Below are 22,915 nucleotides of genomic sequence, written 5' to 3'. Positions count from 1 at the left end.
GTCACTTGTCACATCAGATCGTGCACTGTAACTAGAAACTAAGTCTACAGAGTCACTCTAGCCTTTCCCAATGGTCAGAATAACAAGCTGTGTGAGAGCAGATCACAGTTTGTCAATAAAGAAATATCCATTCCACTGAAAATGTTTTGCACCATTTATCAGTCAAGAGGAGGTTGTCTGGGCTTCAAGCCCAGCAAGTCAGCTTGCATTGGGTATCAGAGAAATCAACTTTTTTTTTTTTTGGTTTCATGTATTGCCAATAAATATTTTGGAATTAAACTTCAAAGGCTACCTTACTGATGATATTTAAGGAGGGGGGAAAAAAAAAAAAATCAGATTACTTTTTGAATGCTTTGGAAACCTGAACATGAGTCCTAAACTGGGTAGGTGTCCCAGATAAAGTCACTGTGCATACTTACAACTCCTTCTGAAATTATGAAGTTTTAGATGCCTGCACTTCCCCTTACTCCAAGAAAATAACGTGACTGGAGCAGAGGCAAGGAGATTGTTATTGACACGGCAATATTTATTTCCAGGTGAAAAAATATTTTTCCCCCTCGTATCAAAAAAAATGGGTGAAAAGAAAACAGAAAAGACTAGGTGTGCAGTAAACTACAAATAGTGCTTTTCCTGTCAAGGAACCAAAGTATCACAAAAACAATTCTTATATTAACAACAGGCCAATAGACATGCTCTGGCAAATTTTGCTGTAAAAGTTGAAGAAGATACTGCTTTCTCTACTGTTAAGTCTGTCCTCCTGCCAGAACCTGCATCTCATGACGCCCAACTTGTGCTGGCCTGGGGACTGACACATGCTTTCTCCCACTTTTACAGCTGGAATATCAAAACCAGAAGCCATCGCAGTAAACACAGAAAAGCCTGCCTGCTCAGGCAAAAATAACACTTTTGTAAGGAAAGGTGTGGTATTGTGGCAATGCATCTTGCCAGTAAAGGAAGAGAGCAAAAAAGTAGCTCACAAATACACAAATTCTTCAGGAGACCTTCTTATTTTTGTTCAGCAGTTCAGGTTTCTAAGGAGAGCACTGCACTATTTATGACAACAAAATAAAGGTATGAAATGTACAGGTATCAGTAGCTACAGGAGGAGGAAGTGCTATGATATAGAAAAAGACATGATTATACAAGCCTTCTTACCTTGGGTCAATTACTTCTGGATAGGCACAAACTCTCAAAGTTTTAGAATTGGAGCCAACAGCATATAAACTCCCACTGGGATGAAACGCTACAGCTCTGACAGCTTGTGTGTCTTCTAGAGTATTAATACAAATGAACTGCTTTTTTGATTTGTCATCCTGTGTAGAAGGATAACAGTCAAATTAAGTTCTTCAGCATAAAACTGGACATTTAGAAGTGGATGTGACTGTTTTACAAAGCAGTGTAAAACTATTGTACTAAAGTATTAAGTAGCAGCACCAGGCTAAACTATTCAAATTACATTGTAAAACAATGTCTACTCCAGGTCAAGGAATAGCATACTTCAAAAAGTTCTTCTCAACTCATTTTTACAGCTAACATTAGATTAACATTTCTCATTCTCCCTCCAAGCTTCCAACAGCTTTTCTTCTTCTAAACAGCCCATCTTAGAAGCATGTATTACAGTTTATTTCTGTGTAAACACATTTGATGTGTGTGAAACTTGCAAGGGGAACAAAGCTGCTTTTTTACTGAAAACAGTCCATCATAAACACAGTTTATTAAACAAATAGAATACTAAACATAAGAATCAGCTTTTCACCCTGTAGATAACACAAAGTTATCATTAAATTATGCTAAGCTTTATTACACCATCCTCCTGACAACTTCATCACCACCTTTCTAAAATCTTAATTTTTATTTATCTGATGCAGAAACTTTGGCATGTACTTCTTGCAAAGTCACTTCCCTAAAGTCAGGCCATACTGACCAGAGTTCAACCATCAAGTTTCAGCCTGAAAAAACACAAAACAATGGCTGTCAAAGACATCCCATTGGAACCTCTGCTGTACAAAGAGAAGAGAGCTGGGACTGTTTGGTCTTGAGATCTGAATGGCCTTGAGATCTGAAAGGCATGTGCATGTGTCCATCCTTGAAAGTACTCAAACCCCAACTGGACCCAGCCCCAACCAACCCACTCTTGTTGACCCTTCTTTGAGCAGTGGGTTTGGACTCACTCTCCAGACGTCCCTTCCAATCTCAGTAGTTCTGTGATTCTATTCTGTAGGTACTGCATCAACCAAAGTTCATTCTAAATATCTATTAACAATGACAGGATGTCACATACTCAGGATTAAACAGTGCATCTTGTGAAAACACAAATTGTGAAGGACAATAAGAAAACTCACCTCATCGCCTCTTGTCCTACTTAAATTCCCTGAAGAGTCTTCCAACTGTGGCTGAGTGACAGCATGTTCTGATACACTGTTTTGATTTGGTGAAGAGTTTAAATTCACAACAAGACAGAATAAAAAAACCAAGATCAGGGACAGATTTGTTTCTAAGTATTTTTTGGACTAAAGTTAGTTTCAGTCATTCCCAGAACTGACTAATTTGTGTGGACAAGTGTTATGCATGTCTGATTCTTCTATCATTAAACTATTATTTTTACATGGGGTTGCTGGTTTTGCAACTGCAGGCATTGAACAAATGAATGCAAGTTAAAAATATTTGTTTTCATTCCATAGCATACATATGTATACACATATATACACAAATAACGTGGAAAAATGGTTGTTGCTTTCAGGTCAGCACTACCTTTAGGTAACAGAAGAAATCTAGTTCCCACTCTGCCCTGCCTCTCTCTCCATCTAGTTTGTATTTCATAAAAAAGCTTTCAGAAACTTGGTAGAACACAAAATAAACAAGAAATATACATGTAACATGGAATAAAAAGCCTGAATAATAAACATAAAATGTAAACCACAACAAATAACCAAGTGTGCTGTCAAAAAAAATTTATAATCCCTATAAAATATATAGAAAACACTGATCATGAGCTAAATACCCCTATTCAATGACAAATTCATTTGATAACTAAAAATAAATACAAACAGCTACTCCCACACTGCTAACAGAAGGATATTTCCAGTCCTGAACAGCCTCAAATAACTTACATTTGATTCCCCTGTACAGGTGACTCTTCAGGAAAGGGTATCTGATTAGCTGATCCACGCTTTCGAGGAGTGCTTGTATTAACATTTTGGCTATCAGTTGTTATCCTCTGGCTAGCATCTGAAGGTGGTGATGTAAAGTTACTTGCTGGATTGGTAGATGCATGCCCTTTGCTCCCATTACATTGCTGGCTAAGCGTCTGTACATCATTTCCAAGACTGTCCATACCTATATTTAATTCTCCTAGTTTCTGGATAGATCTAATAACAAATGACAAGAAAATAAAAGATCACCAAACCAGGTTATTATGTGAACTTGAGGAAGGATAGGAGTGGGTGGAGGGAGAATCAGCAAAACCCCCCAACCTGTTAAGAAACTGTTCAGTAAGATTCTGTTGCTGGTCAGCTCCATCTTCTTGATTCACACCTCCTTCCAACAACATTTGCTGGTACAACTGTCGTTGTTGCTCTTTCTGTTCTAAGTGCTGCTGGTAACGTAGTCTTTGTCTGTAATATTCCTGAAACTGCTCTGTTGAATCACGAAGCTAAAAAGAAAAGAGAATTACTGATGAAAGTTAAATAGTTAATTGCAGTATTTAACCTACATATTCACTTTCTGGTTTGTTATTTCAGTATAGACTTCGAAAGACCAGCAGGCTCTCCTCTGAGGAAGGATGCTTTCATTCTTTCTTAAAACCAGGTACAATTTACATATTAAAAAAGGAAACCACTGCCAGCCTGTGCTATACACTGTTGAAGTAGTTCTGCCATATTTCAGGAGACTCCTCTTTCCTACAAAACTTCCAAAGTATTACTTAAGATCAAAACAAAGAGGTGATTGGAAATTGCAAATAAAAATCCCAAAACAATGTAAGCTACATTCCAAGTTCTAAGTCATATTTAACTACAAATTTAGTATTTTCTGCCACGTTGACACCTCCCTACTATCAGTCTGCAGAGCCAATTTACCTCTTCCAGTAGGCAACCTCGAAGTGGTCTATCCATCTTATTTTGGAAATTGGTGCCTTGTTCTAACTTTAAAAATTCCTTACTTTCTGGACCAAACACAAATACTTGAGCTTCCTTTCTCATAGTCTCTTCCCTTTTACGTACTATCTTTAACTTCCCACACTGCCAGCTCCCCAGGACTTACTGCCTTCTACATTCCCCAGTCCCCACTTTCTCTGTGCCACTAGTTTCAAATGCTACCATCATAAAATAGTTGATGAACAAGTTAAAAATGAACAAACAAAAAATACCCTACAAAAAACCAAAAGCACTTTAGTCCAAGGCCAAAATATCAACACTGAAGTGCCACTCATTTTCTAAAGAAAAAAATCTTAACTGCCTATTTACCAACTAGTATGAAAAAAAAGTAGTAAAAGAAAAGAATGCTGGTGGTTTGTTTTTTTCCCCCGAAAGTGACATCTTTGTCATCTAGTGATTCTAAGCTGTATAAGGACATCCTGATAACTTTGCACTAGTTCACACAATTCATGCAGAGGATCTTTCTTTGCAACTATGAGCCTTTACATTTCTTCTAAATAAAAATACTTGCATTATGGTTTCGTGTTCTCCGACACAGTAATTTTTTGGTTTATAATGGATTTCCTAGTACTACTGTATTTGTAAAAAGTTTACCACCTTAGGTTTCCTGAGATGAATACTTGCAATTTAGAAGCTCTGAAGTTATCCTCAGAAGTCTAGAACGCATTCATTCTCTGTATTTCAAATACATGAGCCTCAGTCACTGGGTTATAATCCTTCCAAGCAACAGGTATATTCTTGTCTATACTTCTTTCTATGACTGATACTTGTTTGTTGCAACCGGATTCAATCCTTTAAGCCTTTGGATTCTGTGTCACTATTACCCAAACTAACACCTAATCCTAAAATAGGTTGCCCAGATGCTCTATTCTATAAACTCTGGCTCCTAACTCAATTCCTCCAGGAACAATGCAAAAATAAAGCTATGAAAATAAACTTAAATTAATTTCTTACTCGCACAGGTATACTCTATGATTTAGAAGACAAAACAGGTGAAATTGGACTGGGTACCAGGTTCTCTTCTACTTGTGTATAATAGTCTGGCCAACATCTTCACCTACAGCACAGCATCTCCTGTCTTCATTCTCTCCTACAAATTCTCCTACAAATCCATTTTTTTGCCTTTTGAAGCTTGGTCTGTCACATGTCTAGCTAAGCTCTTTCCTCCCTCCCCTTATTCCCAATGTGCATACAAAACACTGTTGCAGCAGAGAAGTTACTCAGCAAAGTCCTTGAGGGGAGTGAAGTTCTCAACTTTGGAGGACTTTGTTAATCCTCCAATAGGCCTCGTTGCCTCACTCGGATATCCAGAGTCTACAAGATTGCAGCCCTGTCAAGACTAGACTGGTTTGCAGTACTGTATAGATGTCATAAGCCAAGACAAAGTTTGCATAAGAAAACCAAACTGGAGTCTGCAAACAAAACAGTCTGGATACTCAATGTTATTCATCATTACCGAATTAAGAGACAGATACTTAAAACTGTGGAAAAAGATTAGAATAGGTAACTGTTTTCATTGTTTCCTACTGAACTATTATTTCACTTTCTCTATAGTGCTGTTAAGGAGAAAAAAGAAAAAAAAGGATAGTCAAGGCACAAGCCTTCAAAGATAAATCCATAAAAAGGTTATGCTATTGGATTCTGAATAGCAAAGATATGTTTACTAGGGAATTATCCAACTTTAATTTTGTTGTGTTCTAGACAGAAAGTGATATAAGATGACTTATGAAACTTGGTGTTAACACCAACAATTGCAGGCTATGTGCCAGATTCCTCGCTAAAACACTGAGAGGATTCTTAAGCATTGTTTAATATAACATTACTGTCTTTGAGTACTGCAAAGCATTTTTTTCTTTATTAAGATATACACAACAGTTTAGCAACACTGCTGATGTGAGAAGGCACACTCATTGGCTGCATTACAGACTCAAATGACAGCAGAACTTTATACAATGGAAAAGAGTAGTTTCTCACACAAGATGCAATATGGTATTTTCACTATTGTAAAAACAAGATTCAAAGCAACCCACTGTCATGCATGAAGTTCTCAACACAAAGGCAAATCATTATGAAGCGATGAGAACACAGCTCAAAGGGCTTCATTTTTAAACAATCACTACCTCATTTTTCTCTTGTTTGGCTGATCCCTGACTCTGTGCTCCATTAAATGATTCATTTTCTGGGGCTGAACTCTGGCACAAAGTCTCACTGCTGATGGGATGCTGTGGCTCCACGGGAGTATCACTTCTTGCAGCAACATGGAAAGGAAGAGAAGCTTAATTAAGAAAAAATAAGAGTAGAAAATCCCCTGGTAAGTAGAGAAAGATAACATTCTAGAGTAAAATCTGATAACACAAGGTGCAAACTACTTAAGTCACATTAAACTGAAGATACTGCTTAGGAAAAAAGTGCCACTTGCACTGCGTTACATTTAACAAAATAAAACCCCTAACAAATAAGAAGCACAGGCAGTCAGTGTGCTTTGTTCCCACATTTTCCAAAAAGCCTTACCACCACAGGATATCCAAATTTCACGTCTTCTACCCTTATACTTGAATTATACACCCTTTAACTAACAAGTTACTCAAAATCTCCTATCTTCAAAGCAATTATGTGCATGGAATGTATCAGATATTCTATGTGACTAATGTCTTCTATAAGCTATTAGTTTAAACTATGTTTAACATCCATCAGCTTGAACATTCCTGAAAGTGTTACCTAGGAAAACATTTACATCAGTTTTGCTATTCTTGTATTATGTAAGTATTTCTGCATGGAATTCTTTCCAGAATGCTTTAGCAATCCGTAAGTGTGCAGAACACATTAAAAGCCTTGGATTCCCATCTTCAGTTTTGGCAACTTAAAGTCCTCCTGTCCTGGTTTCAGCTGAGATAAGAGTTAATTTTCCTCCTAGTAACTCGTACAGTGTGTTGTAGATCTAGTGCGAGAACAACATTGATAACGCACTGATGTTTTAGTTGTTGCTAAGTAGCTCTTATCCCAAGTTAAGGATTTTTCAGTTTCCCACACTCTGCCAGCAAGCAGGTGCAGAAGAAGCTGGGAGGGAGCACAGCCAGGACAGCTGACCCAAACTAACCAAAGGGATATTCCATACCATAGGATGTCATGCTCAGTATATAAACTGGGGGGAGTTGGCCAGGAGACGCCAATCGCTGCTCAGGCATTGGTCAGCAGGTGGTGAGCAACTGCATTGTGCATCACTTGTCTTTTCTTGGGTCTAATTTCTCTCTCTTTGTTATATTCGTTTTCATTACAATCATTATTATTGCTATTATATTTCTTCTTTTAAATTTTAGTTATTAAACTGTTCTCATCTCAGTCCCCGAGTTTTACTTTTTTCCCCGATTCTCCTCCCCATCCCACTGGGGGGAGTGTGGGGTGGTCAGGAAGTGGCTGCGTGGTGCTTAGTTGCTGGCTGGGGTTAAACCACAACACCTCTTTACTCAGTGACTTGAAGCAAAGCTCTTCAAGAAGTTGTTTTAAACTTTCTGGGTATCTCTGTATAATAATAAAAGTAACTTAGCTGACTAAAAGCCAAGTAATTGTTTGCTGAATACAACTTATAAAAGAAATACCATATTTCTGTCATGTGCAAAAGGAAACAAGGGCCAGATTTACATAAAGCTCAGCTTCCCAGGTTCCACCCTTGCAAATATTGCCATTTAAATTGGACACAACCTGAAGTTGGATTTTCTTCTGAAAAATGTAATGCCTTCTTGAAAACTATGGGTCTGGCCCCTTAACCCCATTCTAACCTCCAAAAGATGTTTTAATTAATGAAAAACCATGTTAAGGACGATAAACTTCACATCACATCAAAATGCCTGCATAAATAACTGCAGCAATTTACTGCTTTATTTAGCCCACAAGGTAACTCTATTTGTGCAGAATTATTCTAGTACACTAATATTGAAAAGGGAAACCAAAAGCTTTCAATAATCAGTTTTAAAAGCAGACCCTGGGCTACACACACAAACGTTGTAGTTTGTGCATACAGACCAGTAAAATTAGAGGATTCACAATTCATTAGTATCTTCAGGAGGCACTACCCACAAAAACTCCAGCTGTTACAAGGCTGGTAAAACCAGAGATTTAAAGTGGATCATTCAGAACCAAACAAAATAGCATTAAGATAATGTATTAAAACATACATTACTGTAAAAATTTCCATTATCATTGGGGAACTGACACCAGTATGATGGTGTTCATTTCCTTTTTAATGAGTTTAGTTAAAGCTGTTCTTTATTTTAACACAAGGTACAGAATATTGCTGTAAGGCAAAACTAATAGATCATGTCACCAACTGCGGCCAAGATTGACCACCACAGCTCTAAAAGTGTCCTGATAGCCAGTGCACCCAAGTGCAGTGCTAGTTACCCACCTGGTTCTCTAAGACCCAAAAAAGCTGGCAGCTGCTTTCTAGAGAAGCATGTATATAACATTTAGAAAGAGGCAGAACTGCTGATCAAAATAAAGGTCAAGCAAAAACATGATGATAAGCTATTAACTGACAAGTACCATTTCTCCTAATTACCAGGACTCTTCTCTCAGAAGGTAAAAAGCACAAAGTTTAGATACAGGCTTTAGTTCTTAAGGAAGTTCTTAAGGAAGGAGAGAAGTCAGTTTTGCAGTCTACATTGCATTAAAAGAGGTTATTAATAGCATTCACCGCTATCATAACCCAAGTATCTCCAAGTCCAATATAAAAAACATAACACATTTGGCTGCCTTATTCAGATTTGATTTGGAAAATGGAAAGCCAATATTTAAGCTGAACTACTATTGTAACAATTCAAGTGATAGAGGAATGCTACAATGGCAGCACAGTCACTTCCACTGACTTCGTTGGGACTATTTCTACATGTAAATTTTCGAAGTATACTTAATCATTTACACGACCAAAATTTACAGACATTTGAGGACATAATGGGATGGGGAAAGAAGATGCAGTTACAGTTATTCCACTGCCTGCATTTATTTATCTGGAATGAAACAATTCAGTAATACTGAACATAAATCTTAGCTAGACTCTATTAGAGCATACTTGTGCTCTGCGCTAGGATTTCAACTTTAAGAAAGTCCAGATTGAATCCATAAGGCTCAAGACTAAATATGAAAAACTACTTTGATCATAAAAGCATGAGGAAGAAAACAACAGAATTTAAACAATCAAATTATGTTTCAATGTCACAATTATGTTCAAAGCTACAATGCAGGTAAGAACCCAGTAATATAAAGTGCAACATAAGCCAAGGTAAAAATAAAACGACAGTTGCGCTTACCGCTCAGGTGACTCTTCAAAAATGCTGTGACACTCAGTATTCTCAAGCATGAGACTTCGGCTGAGATTCTGTACTCCTGGGTAATGGAAATTAGCAAAGGAGTGCGACATTGGAGAAGTTTTAGTCCCAAGGTCTGTGACTCGCTTATCATGATTTGTTAATCCACATGACAGCCCATCTAAGGCAGGGTTTAAGGAGCGGGTCATGTAAGCATCTGCTGACTGAGGCCGTCTCATTGGGGATGATGGATAAGGAGAAAGTTTGCTGATAAGAGGTGTCAAAAGATCAGCATACGCAGCTTTTGTAGGCTTGAGGAGTTTATCAACATGAATATTAAGCATCTTTTGCTCAAAAGCACAAGAAAAAACAGTAGCTGGCAGATTCTGCAGCCATGATAATAAGCTAAGGTCCAAGTCATCACACCCATTACCACACAAGAGATCAATGCCCAGCAATACTTCACTTTCTGTAATTTCTTCTCCTGTTGCTTTACTCTGACAGAATTCCACACAACATTCATAAAGTAATCCCTTCATTACAAGCTGAAATAAACGATTGTTACTTGCTTTGAAGCCAGCCTCACTCAGTTTCCTATCCGCAGGAATAAACTCTGCCACCATGACACAGGCTTCTTCAAAGCAGTGAACCCGTGCAGTGCTGGGATTCCAGTCCTTGAATTCTGCATGGTTGGTCAAGCGAGGCAGCGTCAGTAGCAAGCAGAGTTTACTATAGTCTTCCTTAGAGGGACAATATTCTTCCAACGCATGTAGGCACTGTACAGCCTCTCGCATTGTAAATTCCAGCTACAGAAATATTAACAGAGTAGTTTGTAGTACGTATGTTTCCACAATAAAACAGTTAGTTGAAGAACAGGCAGTAGCAGAATTTCTCCACTATCATTCCTTTATTACTGTTTATATTTTAATTAAAACAGCACACAATATACAGTCAGTTGTAGTTGCAACAGAGCAGAATTCCTGGACGCTTTGACTTCCTAAAATCCCCTGCCCAGTCCCGTTTTCTACATATCTGTGGAACTTTTTCATGTCACTGCAGGTTCGATAGGCTTAAAATTTTAATTCTGTAGCTAAACAGCTTCAATTCTACTGTAGCACAGCAGGTTACTTCCATTCTCAAAGCCAACTGACTTACTTTCCTTTTTTATTTCTATGAAAAGCTATTGGCATAATTTATAAAAGGCTTGTAGATTTCTCTAGTTTCCAGTGACTAGCAACTTTGAGTTGGCTTTTATATTAAGATTTTCTGTTCTTCAATCAAAAATGTTAAAAAAGTTCTCAGAAGATAAGACTTCCAAATGAATAGAGGGCTTCAGCACAAAGCCTGTTGATAGCTAAAAGCCAAGAACCATGTTAAATACATGTAACTTGGCATTTTTAGTTTCAAAGGTTTAAAAAATAGTCAAAACCCCCACTTACCCATGTTACCTAGCATCTGCTTAATACAGCAGCCTTTCATCCACAACATGCCAACATATTTGGTAACATTCAAAACAAAAAGACATAAATCTGATTTTTTTTTTTTTTCCTCTACAGCTATCTAGTAACAGTATACAGGTTGAGTGATTAGGGGAATAGTTGTACATCTTCCCTTTACAACTATAAAGACACTTACTTTTAGCTTTCTCTACACTGTCAAGAAAAGACCCTGCAGTACAATGTATGTATAATAGGACAGAGAATTAAAATCAATTCAGTTTGGAAAACAAAAATCAATTGTCTTAACTACTGGCATTCTTCATTTTTGATTTCATAACATTTTCGTGTAAGAAATTTGATATTCCTGTATTATCAACATAAATGAAAAACTCTAATTTCACAATCTGTACACCTTCTTTGCCAATCTGAGTTTCTGTCTCTTTCAATATTGAAAACCTAAGTTCACAACTCCTACTGTTTGCACATTTAACTGAATCAGTCCTCTGTGAACACACCTGTTCCCTCCAAATAAACAACTGCATCCTTTCTCTCTAAAAGCAACAGAAATTAAGTTTAAGATCAAGTCAAATCATAATCTTTCACCTGGTCCCAATTATGACAATAAATTTCTGTGATTCTGAGGCTTGCTTCACAATGGTTTTGAAAAAAAGAGCCCCATGCTTTAACATAATGGCCTAAAGTAAATCTCAGTATCAGGACCACAAACATGGCATATGGTCGCTGATCTATGCTGCTAAGTTTCAAGCAACCCTTGTACATACAATTCTATTTGAGACCTGGGAACCACATTCATTTCCAAAAGATACCAATTATTTTTTTCTTTGTTTATGAAACCATTTGGTAATAGCTAAAATTTGTGTATTCAGTGCTGAGAGCTTCCACTCTGCCTTTAATCAGAGTACCTCAAGAGGCTTCCTGAAAACAAAAAAATTCCCAAACCAGAGACAATTCTTACATGCTGAGGCTCATCTTCTGCTGACATCGCATTGTTTACACATAAGGCTTCCAAGAACTTCTGCTTCATTATAATGTAACGAAATCTGCAGGTGAGAAGTGAAATACTATACATCTTGACCCAGTAACTAAACATTCTTTTAGAGACAAGCAGGGTATTTTACAGCAAATTTTTTATTTAGGCAAGGAAATTGCAATGACAAGGAACTCGGATCTCAAGTTTTAACAAATTGGTAACCACAAAATTATTTTTTGACAGGAAATGTCGTTTTCAATTACTGCTTTCAGGAATATTGCATGAAAAATATTAGAAGGCTAATAAGAAAAAAAAGTGTCACAAACACTCATTTCTTGCGCAGAAATATGACAGAGGAGCCAACCATAAAAAGATAGTACACCATGCACCATATTCCTAAAGTGTACAGCAAATGAAAACTCGTTACAGATTATGTGCACATATTTTTCATAGTTTAAGTTAAAAAACACATGCACGCACTTTAGGAACTATATACAGGTTAGAAAAAAACCCCAAAACTAAGGTGAAAAACTTGGAACTACTGCTTTCATACACAGTACTTATGTATTTTCCACAACTCAAAAAAAATTGAACTCTGACATACATTCTATTTTACCTTTTCTTGTCGAATTTTTCCATACATTCAAGAGGCTGAATAAATTGAAGAACCTCATCCCACTGACCATCAAGAATCAATTGCCTAGTGAAAAAAAGAGTCACTCCTTTAATTTCACTAGACAAGAACATCCTTCTTTTTAAGCAGCTAATTTAAATACACAAGTCATTTAAATACACCACAGGTGATCAACCTGCTTTGAAAAGTTAATGCTTTGCACAGATGCCAAGATGAGTGACTGATGGGACTAGTAATAAAAGCAAAGTCCAAGTCCTTTCTCAATATTTTGTAAAATAACTGCATACTGGAAGGACAAATATTAATTACTTTTAAAGGCACATCAAAAAGGACAAAATGGTCCTGTGTCTTCTGCTTTACCTGTAATACTTATTTAAAAAAATCTTACTTGAAGAGTACAAATACATATATTGATTCAATGAATACATCCTGAAGAATGAAAGCAAACTTAAAAATGAGTTAATATTAATTGTATCAAAACTGCTGGGCCTATTTTATAAGGAGTGGGGGGAAACACACAGCTCCCATGTTAAGAACATAAGGGGAACAGCTATGGCTTGGCAGGAACTATGCCAGCACAAGAGCTCCAACTCCAAGACCAGCGGGCTAGACTGCACAGGTGGATTAGTTCAATTTCTTCAGACCCTCATATCACACACAGGGTACTCTATAAAAGGCCCAGATCTACAAGGAACAGGTGAGTTTCTCATTAGAGGTATGCTCCAACTAAGCTAAGAATGAAACAAACAAATAGGATCAATAACTTGAATCTTTATCTAATTTTTCTTTCATTTCATTCCAATATCCATGATTTTAATCAAAAGGGAAGCCAGGTGAGAAACCTTGTTCAGTGATAAAGTATATTTTTTAATGTTTTAAGAACAGCTGGATAAATTATTTCTCATGCTTCTACAAAGTTAAGTAGCTTTGGCATGAAATAGAAGACAGCAATGCTAAAAAAACTAGTGTGCATCTACAGTGACTCCTTTTAATAATTTTGAAGGCAATATCCTGAATGCTAAATCACACCAACTCTCATGCCTTCATGACAGCAGAGACCCCTTTTATATTGTTAAATTTAAGAGAAATCTAGGTATTATTTTGAAACACAGACAATATTTTTGGGGAAAAAGCTTTGGAAACCACTCCACTCATCCTAGATCTTAGCACTAAAATACTGTCAAAACATTTTATTTGTTTTAGAAGTCAATAAACTACACATTCAGTTCCATGTGACATGGTAAGCTGATGATAACAGATCACTGATGCCAACAGATATTGCTTTCCCTGACTTACCCTGCACAGACGCTGGCATTTGTTAAGACTCCTTACAACTTCAATTCATTAGTGTGCCAGAAAAATAACCAAGTTAAAATGAATGAACAAGCAAACAAAAAAAAAATCTAACTCAACTGATGTTGATGATGCCTAGTGAGTTACTTGAAGTGGCTTAGAGAAGGATGTCATTAACTTCAGAGCTGGAACACAATGCAGGGCTGGACCACAGAATTGAGATCAGGAAGAGGCAGAGTAAGATGAGGGCATAAGACCTCCTGTTTAGTGGCATGGAGCTGCCCACTGAATCACAGTCCAACTGTATGTTTTCATATGTGGTATTTCAGCACCAGAGAAAGAAGTCCTACCTTAGAAAAAGCATGTCATCTGAAAACAAGCCATTAATGACCCCACTTTCTTTCTCAAGTGCCAGCATACTGATATGAAGTTTCCTTGAGTTCAGAAAATCTAGTATTAGTTTAATTATTTCGGCCTCTTTAACATTCACTGTTTCTTCAGCCGTCATGATGGCAGCCTAAAAGAGAAGAGAGAATTTTAGCTATGATTAATATCTTATTTTATGCTTGGTTAACAAATGTTTGCTACTAAAAAAAAAAATACAGTTTTATAGGACAGAATATTGTAGCATTACAAAAATTAAATTAAATAGACAAGATTAGAAAATTGATTTTAAGAGGTTGATTATGAAACCACAATTAAGACCTAACAAATACATCTTCATCTTTTTTATTTCTGTCCTATGCATATATAGGGGCCCAGATAAACAAATCTACCAAGAAATCAATCCTCCCACAGTGTGAAAATATTGTGCTTACCAAGTCTGCAACAGTAAAATTTTCCTTTCTGAAAGGCAAGCAGCAAAGTTCAAAGAGCATAAAAATGAGCCAGTTACTATATCCGAGAGATCTTACATACAAACTTAAATGTTTCTAACACATAAAAAAAGCACAGCACACTAAAAATGCAATCTCCCTCTACCCCATTTTTGAGGTAGCGTATGACAATTAAGCCAGGGGTTTTCATTCTTCCTTCATAAGGACACCTATTTCTGTCTACATGCTTTATGAAGAATCTCAAGTTGCAAACCCAAGGTGGCCTAAGCCAGTTTGACCACTGACTGCCAGAGTCACATTCGCTCACCTGTCTCCAGCTGCATGTTCCTGGCCCTTCCTTAGCACTCCTCACTTTTGTCATCGGGTTAGCTTTTCCACCAACTCATGTGTTGAAGTGGCTCAACAGTCTAATGAGCTCTCCAGCCAGCAGGAAGGAAAAGTGGGAAGATGCAGCTGGGGCAGTGACAAGCCAAGGCCCTGACTGCCAGCAGTCAGCTTGTTTAAAGCTCCCATGGATACAACATCCAAGCTCCTTTGCAACACAACTCCTCAAGGATGTGAGAGTTGTAGCATGTACTTCTCTTGGAAACCTAAAATAAATTCTGCTTCTGGCTAAGTCTTGCATGGTTCCTTAAGTCTGACTTAAAGTAGAAACTGTTTAACTTAGTTTTCAGCAGATCAACTTGGGAGCTACAGCTGTAAAGTCTTTTTAAGTTTTAAAAAAAAATATCTGGGGATGTGGGGAGAAACCCTGTAACACAGCCAAGGCATGTAGCACTGCCTCACCAGGAGCTCTTCAAAAAAAGCTAGTGGCCACAAGAGTGCCATTTCATATCAGAAAAAATTAAATTTAAGCCTGTGTTACTGCAGAAAGGGGCAGTCCCTCTTCTCACCTCTGCACTCAGCCACACGTCCCCAGCCACTTCATGGCACCCACAACAGAGCTGTATGGTTAGCCAGACCACTCCTCTGATCCAGGCACAAGTTCACAAGTTAAAAATTTTCTCACTCCACAGACACAAGGGCACTAATGCTGACACAAGGAACTGGCAGAGCTTTGCTTGCTGGCAGTAGCAAAGTCTTAACCTGACTTAAATTCATTATGAGAGTGCACTGAAAACCAGAGAAGAATCCAGTACCAGTGATGAACCATCAGCAGGAGGCAATACCACCAGGAAGAAGGAGAGACAGTGTAATAACAGTGATCAAATGAATGAAGGCAGATGACCATACAGAGCAAGATGTCCACAGCAATAGGTTATAGATACCCCAGCTGATCCTCCTTCTGAATTAAAGGGGGAAATAAAAATACTTCTTAATTCCCTCATACAACCATTTACTTATGCGGAAATCTAGCAACTACGATGTTGAAAGACAACCAACTGCAGCTAATGCAGCTCCCAAGACAAGCTGAAAAGATGATACAGCCTCTAGATACCTTGGCCTTGCAAAACTGGAGTCCATAAGCTAGTTACCTATCTTGTATTAAGAAAGATGCACAGAAACTGGTAATAAGAAATCAAAGAGCAGATATAATAAGTTTGAATAATCCAAACAACACAATCAAAGCATTAACAAGAAATTAATAATTTATTGGAGAACAGGGGAAGAGACAAATACTCCAGTGAAACTTTTCACTGATCATCATAAACCAATGCTAATGAACTTGGATACAAAAAATTAGGCATTAATAAGTGAGGTATTTGTACTACATCATCTAAATCCCCAACTTTTCCACCTTCCTCACAGCTGTACGCCAACTTTTTTCCAAGTAAGTTTTTGCCAGAGCACTTGACTAGGCATTCGATTATAGCAGCGTAGTTTATTTTGGAACAGCAAAGACCTCATTGTGCCAGATGAAATGGCCTAACTTCTTCTTAAAAATGGCTGGGTTTAGTTCTCATTTTAGTCACAGAAGACTCCAATCACCAAGTATTTTGATGGGTCTCATGAAAGACACACCCAGAGACCATGCACCCACTCTCAGCTAGTGAAGTCAAAGAAAAAAAAAATTAAAATCTGCCTTACAGGAAGCTTTGCTGCAGGAAAGAAAGCAGATAGACACGCAAATCCAAAGCCAGAACTTGTAGAAAGATGCTTTCTCCTCACATTTTAGCACTGTTTCAGCTTCCCCTTTTAGCAACTGGATATGGACTTTTGGTCCCAGAGAAAATTCAACCCTACCCTTACAGACTGAAGGAAAAAAAATCAACAGAAATTTAAACAGCAGTTTAGTATTAACATCTTAATTCCCAACCTCAACTAACACATTTGCATTTCTCTTTTACTACGTTTTAGGGCACTTGTGGTTTTTATATATATTAAATTCACTTCCTTGCCAAAAGACAAAGTATAACTTAGGCAAAGCTATATAGAGACTCCCTGTCAGAAAACTACTAGAAAAAAAATCAGACTAAGGCTCCCTTTAAAGAAAGGAACACTAAGCCCAGCTTTCTTTTCAACTGGATCTACTGGACTCAAGTCTGAACAGCAAGCCACGCTACACAGCTTCAAGATTGTCTTAAAATTAATTATTTATATATTCTGTTGATGGAAAAATGAGCATAATACTCAATACTTTGCTTAAGAGTACAACATTAAGTGAAACCTAGCATCTACAAGAAGTTGTTTTCCTTTTTCCATTGCAATTTTAAAAGCACAGGTTTGTCCTGAACGTAAAGCCTTTGCCAATTCTAACACTTAACTTCATAGAATCATAGAATCATTTAGGTTGGAAAAGACCTTCAAGATCATCGACTCCAACCATCATTCATGCGAGTAAAACCATGTTATGGAGTAAAACCATGTTATGGAGTAAAACCATGTTATGGAGTAAAACCATGTTATGGAGTAAAACCATGTTATGGAGTAAAACCATGTTATGGAGTAAAACCATGTTATGGAGTAAAACCATGTTATGGAGTAAAACCATGTTATGGAGTAAAACCATGTTATGGAGTAAAACCATGTTATGGAGTAAAACCATGTTATGGAGTAAAACCATGTTATGGAGTAAAACCATGTTATGGAGTAAAACCATGTTATGGAGTAAAACCATGTTATGGAGTAAAACCATGTTATGGAGTAAAACCATGTTATGGAGTAAAACCATGTTATGGAGTAAAACCATGTTATGGAGTAAAACCATGTTATGGAGTAAAACCATGTTATGGAGTAAAACCATGTTATGGAGTAAAACCTCATTTACTTTATTTATATTGCCAATATAAATCAGGAAAAAGGATGATTGGCACCCTCCATATTTGGTATGGGACTAGTAATAGCACTTCGGGGTCTTGTTAAGAAAAATATAATATAATATCCAAACATAGTTTAGATACTGAACTTCTGAAAAAGAGCTGAAGTACACTGATAAGCTCATACATTAACCATATTATGAAAATATTTAGTGTGCATTTGCTGTCAGAGCAACACAAATAGCTAGAAAAGAACAGTAAACCTACTGGAGAAGATTTTCATGTAACTGATTTTTTTTTTAGGCTGATGAGCTCAGACTTCTCTTATAAGCATTATGCTGTCAAAATAATAAGCAGCATTGTAACACTATGATGAAATTATAAATATACATAGGCTTACAAATCACCCCCTGTGAAATATATCAGTTTTTCTGACATTCAGTGCTATATGTGTGTGTATGTGTATAAATATAAATAATAATAATAATAATAATAATAATAATAATAATAATAATAATAATAAAAAAGCAAAGAACAGCAGGGAAACTCAAGATTAGAGCTCAACCTGAGTCTTTGGTCCATCCCACTATATTGCATTCTGCCAGCACATATGGCACATAACGTCACAATCTGATCAGCTCAAGCACTAATACTCAAGAATGATTAAAGCACAGCATTAGCTTGAGGTATAAATGAAAGTAAATGAGTATTAGAGCTTAACATTTCAGGTACCTTCTATCAACCAGGTTTTTGCCACAACCTTTTTGTCTTTTCAGAACACTTTTCCACACCTGTCCTCCTTCCTTCTTTCTCCTGTCCACTCCCCCTTACCATCTTCCCCTAGTTCTGTATTTAAATTTGTTCTCCTCCTAATAAATCCACCTCAAGGAAAAAAACCAACTTCTCGCCGTGGTACATCTTTTCTCTGCACCTTCAATGGACAAGATGCCCTTTAAACAAGCTGTTTGGAACATAGACTACCTACTCCTAAGTTTTCCAAAGGTTTCACCCTTGTTCTGTTCTTACTCATGTTCTAAGAACATGCCAACAGCAAGAACCCTCTCATGGTGTTATAAGCGTATCAAACAATTCTTTAAAAAAAAGAAAATACATATTTATGCATAAGTATACTATTTCAGGAAAATGTTTATAAACTAGAAGTGTCTAGAAGTAGTGTCTAAATAGTCTTTCTCTTTAAGTTACCTCCCTTAGAAGAAATTTAAAATGCATATACACTCACATGATAGAAAATTAAAGTAAGGTTTAATATTCTGGAAAACGAGTAAGTAATATTCTGGAAAACGAGTAAGTAATATTCTGGAAAACGAGTAAGTAATATTCTGGAAAACGAGTAAGTAGTAAAATTCTAAAATAAGCATTATTCTTATGTTATTTATCATCTGAAATAGATCACTCACCAATAGTATACAATATGCATTCACAAAACTGGGCGAGGAATATAAAATCTCTAACTGCTTAACACAAGAAAGAAATATTATAATTCAAATCTTAAGTGTCATACTGAGAGAGCAGTGATACATTTAAAGGGAGAAGCAATGCCTAATTGGAAGTCTTGGCTCCCTGACTTCAATGACAGCTGCAATGCATATCCATAACTTCAGCATCTTGGTGAGCTATGTCACAGAAAAAACGAATGTGAAGAAATAATACATATTTTAAAAGCTGGCTGTTTTGCATAAATTTATTTCACCTTTTAATCCATTCCACAGTCACTTACATATGACTCTTGGGCCTGCCCAGAGGCCACTCCGGAGATCTGCCTACACAGACCCCATGGGGGACTTGGGGCCCGGTCAGTACCTAGCGGCTCCATTTCTGATGTGCCCTCAATCATCTTGCAGTTATTCTACATCAAAAGAATTTACAGAAAAAGTCTATAGGCCAAATTTTTTTTTATTACAATTGATTCCCACACCAGTTAGTGCAACTCACTGACGCCCATTTTACCCCAAGAGATCACACAATTCATTTCAAATGAACTATATTGAACACATTAAGCCCTTCATAGAAAACCTTCACCAAACTTTGTACAGCTGAACTCTATGACTGAAACCTTTTTCTACTCCAATACCCAGCAACTAAGTGCCCTCTTACATACTAGCCTTTTCTTCCTCACACAGATTTTTTCACTGGCTTGCCCTCTAGTAATCCCTTTTTTTTTTTACCCTGCTTCGATCAGCTGTTGCTTTAGAGCCACCACAGTAATCCTTATCTCGCCATGCTTCAGAGGTGACCGGCAGAGCTCTTTGCATTCATCAACCTCTGTTAGAATATGCACACCCTTTACCCAGAGCATTCCGCATCATGAATGCCAAAAAAGTGACATTAAGTTATGCAATAATTCCATATGAGAGTGAAAATCGAATGCAGAAAAACAAAAAACCCAAACAAGTTAAGAGACTAGAAATGAATGCATTTTGACTAGAAAAACCTCACTTCCTCCAGATTCCTCCCCCCCCCCCCCCCCTTCACGTGCGGTTCCACACGACACCCACCTCTGCCGCTAAAAGGGTTCAAAACAACCGCACCGTTTAATTGCACAGCGCCGAGCCTGAATTAACATTTCAGGAGTGTCAACTCGGCACCAGCAGCAGACAGGGCCGCAGAGAAGCCGACGCTCCTTTGAAGCGGCCCCAGAGACCGGGCACACCCCGCGCCCGCCGCCTCGCCCGCCCCGGGGCCGGGGCCGGGGCCCGGGCACGCACCGCGCCGGCCACCGCGGCCAGACTGCCCCGGCCCGCCCGCGGACGCCACAACAAAGGGACGGCGGCGGTCCGGCGTCGTCACCGCGCCAGCAGCCAGGACGATGCTCCTCGCCGGCGGGGAAAGCGGCGGCGGGCCCCGCGCAGGACGGCCGTGCCCGCACGCCAGCGACGGGGCGCGGAGATGGGGCGGCCTCTCGCCAAGGCGGCCCCAGGGTCGGCGGCGAGGCCGCCAGGCAGCGCCCACCCCAGGGCGCAGCGGCCGCAGCCCCTGCCCCGCCGTCCCGCGCCATCAGCCCACCCGGCCCCCCCCCCCGCCGGGCCGCTCCCGGCCCCTCCGCGGCGCGGCCCCCCGCCCGCACACATACCTGAGGGGGCTCGGCGGCCCGTCCGCGCCGTCACCAGCGGGGCGTGAGAGGAAGATGGCGGCAGGCCTCACGGCGGGGCGGGCCCGGGCCCGGTGTCGGGAGTCTCGGTCTCGGTCTCTCTCCCGCTCCGCTCCTCTCCTCTCCGCGCTGCGGCTGCCACCCGCCCTCACCGCCGACTGCCCGGCGACACGGCGCCCCAGGACCCTCCCCGCGCCGGGGCGGGGTGCCCGCGCCGCGGCCTGAGTGGAAAGCGGAAGGGGCGGGGCCGGCCCGGCTGGGCGTCGCCCGCGCCGCGGGGGCGGGAGGGACAGATGGTGGCGGCGGTGGCCGCCGCGCTGGGGTGGGGCCCGCTTTGTTAGCGCCGGGGCCGGGGCCGGCAGCGCCGGCGGCGACTGGCCGCGTCCCCCCTCCGCGGCCCACGGCTGAGGTACCCGCGGGAGGGGAGCGCGGGCTCACCGGCGTCCTCCCGCGAAACTCCGCGGCGGCTTCGGGCCTGTCGCGGGGGAGCGGCGCAGCGCGCCTCCGCCCGCCCGCCCCTTTCCTAGGCACCCGGCGCCTCCCCCGCGGGCGGGGCCGGTCCCTGCCTCGGCGGGCTCCCTGACGGTGGGCGAGGAACGGTTTTGTAACGGGTGTGTGTGTGTGGGGGTGCGCGCGCGCTGCGGGAACCGCTTCCAGGTAATTCGGTGTCCCCAGACAAAGGGCTGTCCCCGCGGGGCAGCCGGGCCGTGTGCTGCGGGCTCCCCGTCGGGGCCCGGCCCCTCAGGGGCTTGTGACCCCCCTCCTGCCCCTCGGCTCTCTCGGCGCTGCCTGCCAGGTGCTGGCGTGAAGACTATCACCGAGCCGAGCTGTTAGGTACACGCGCGCTGTTGTCTTGCCGCTCCAAAACTTCCCGAGGTACCCCCCAAAATCACACAATAAAAATACAGAGCAGATGCACTTTCTTCCCCGTTGGATTAGGATTGCCAGCCTGCCATCACGGTCTGCCACAACCGTATTTCCTTCGCTCGTGCGGCTGAGGCTTCTGGTTTGTTGGCAACACCTTTAATTACCGCATGAGGTGCTGCCACGTTTCAGGCCAGCCTCGTATCTTTTTAGTGTGTTTTTGCGGTCTTCCACTTCTCGAGACTGTTGAAAAATGAACGCATTCTTTACAGAAATGTATGTATGCATATGTTACACATATTTTATGAAGAGGTGTTTATAGATTGACATTTGGTTACATTTAATGCATTCTTGTAATTGTCAGATTATGCCATCTAAGAACTATCATGGTGAGCAGTTAATAAGCTTTCTCTGCGTTTAAATATAGCTGTGAGATGAGATACAGAAAATCATGTTAAAATCCTAGTATAGCACTTGGACAAAACCCTAGTGTGTATGCAGCAGCGCATTGGCAGGCCTTGTCAAAGTGGAGACGGTGACAATTTTCTGACAAAGGACATAGCAGAGACCTAGTTTTTAAAATTATTTTTTTTTAATTATGCATGTGTGATATGTATCAGAGGTCCAGGGAAGGTTGTCAGGGATTTTACTGAAGCTGAACCAGATTCTCTGTCACACTGATGGTTAAAAATGTTAAAAACCACAGGGAGTTCAAGTCTGCTTGCAAACTGTTTTGATGAGGATCAGCTGAACGGCAGAGGGGAATCATAATGTTATTCTCTCTCTCTCTCTCTCTTGCTGAAAAGGAATACAGAGAAATGTCCTGGAGGCTGTCCAGCGAGGAGTGCCACCTGCCTGCACAGCAGTGACTCTGCCAGGGATGAGCAAGGAATGTGGAACTTGAGGGTTCCTTCTGCGGCACTCAAGTCCCAGCATTGCATCCCAGGAAGCTCGATTAGCTAGTAAAACACCGAATCCTTCCACTGACTTATAAAGCTATCACTTGTTGCTTATTTGCCTTTGAAGTCACTGATTAATAGAAAACATAATTATAGAAATGAAACTCTTTCCCAATACATATAATAGAGATGATAAATC

General features: G+C 40.0%; 1 protein-coding gene across 7 annotated transcripts in view; it reads right to left on the bottom strand.

Annotated features, from left to right (window-relative positions):
- WDR47 (WD repeat domain 47) overlaps positions 1–21,194 on the bottom strand; it is a 28,296-nt gene extending 7,102 nt beyond the window's left edge. The window contains exons 1-11 of one of the 7 annotated variants that reach the window (XM_041127907.1): positions 20,936–21,194; positions 19,583–19,711; positions 14,162–14,328; positions 12,501–12,584; positions 11,870–11,954; positions 9,458–10,260; positions 6,275–6,401; positions 3,474–3,652; positions 3,111–3,368; positions 2,343–2,418; positions 1,156–1,313 (exon numbers count right to left, since the gene is read on the bottom strand). In XM_041127907.1, coding sequence (XP_040983841.1) covers positions 1,156–1,313; positions 2,343–2,418; positions 3,111–3,368; positions 3,474–3,652; positions 6,275–6,401; positions 9,458–10,260; positions 11,870–11,954; positions 12,501–12,584; positions 14,162–14,328; positions 19,583–19,699 — 2,054 coding nt within the window. In that variant the 5' untranslated portion in view covers positions 19,700–19,711; positions 20,936–21,194. Of the gene's footprint in view, positions 1–1,155; positions 1,314–2,342; positions 2,419–3,110; positions 3,369–3,473; positions 3,653–6,274; positions 6,402–9,457; positions 10,261–11,869; positions 11,955–12,500; positions 12,585–14,161; positions 14,329–15,540; positions 15,745–19,582; positions 19,712–20,360; positions 20,478–20,935 lie in introns of those variants that run through there. The other 6 variants (XM_030032646.2, XM_030032647.2, XM_030032648.2 and 3 more) reach the window with 6 other exon arrangements.
- Between the last annotated feature and the right edge of the window lie 1,721 nt (positions 21,195–22,915).

The sequence above is a fragment of the Aquila chrysaetos genome, chromosome 12 (genome assembly GCF_900496995.4).
Source record: "Aquila chrysaetos chrysaetos chromosome 12, bAquChr1.4, whole genome shotgun sequence".
NCBI classification, from domain to species: Eukaryota; Metazoa; Chordata; class Aves; order Accipitriformes; family Accipitridae; genus Aquila; species Aquila chrysaetos.
This window is presented reverse-complemented; position numbering and strand designations above follow the sequence as displayed.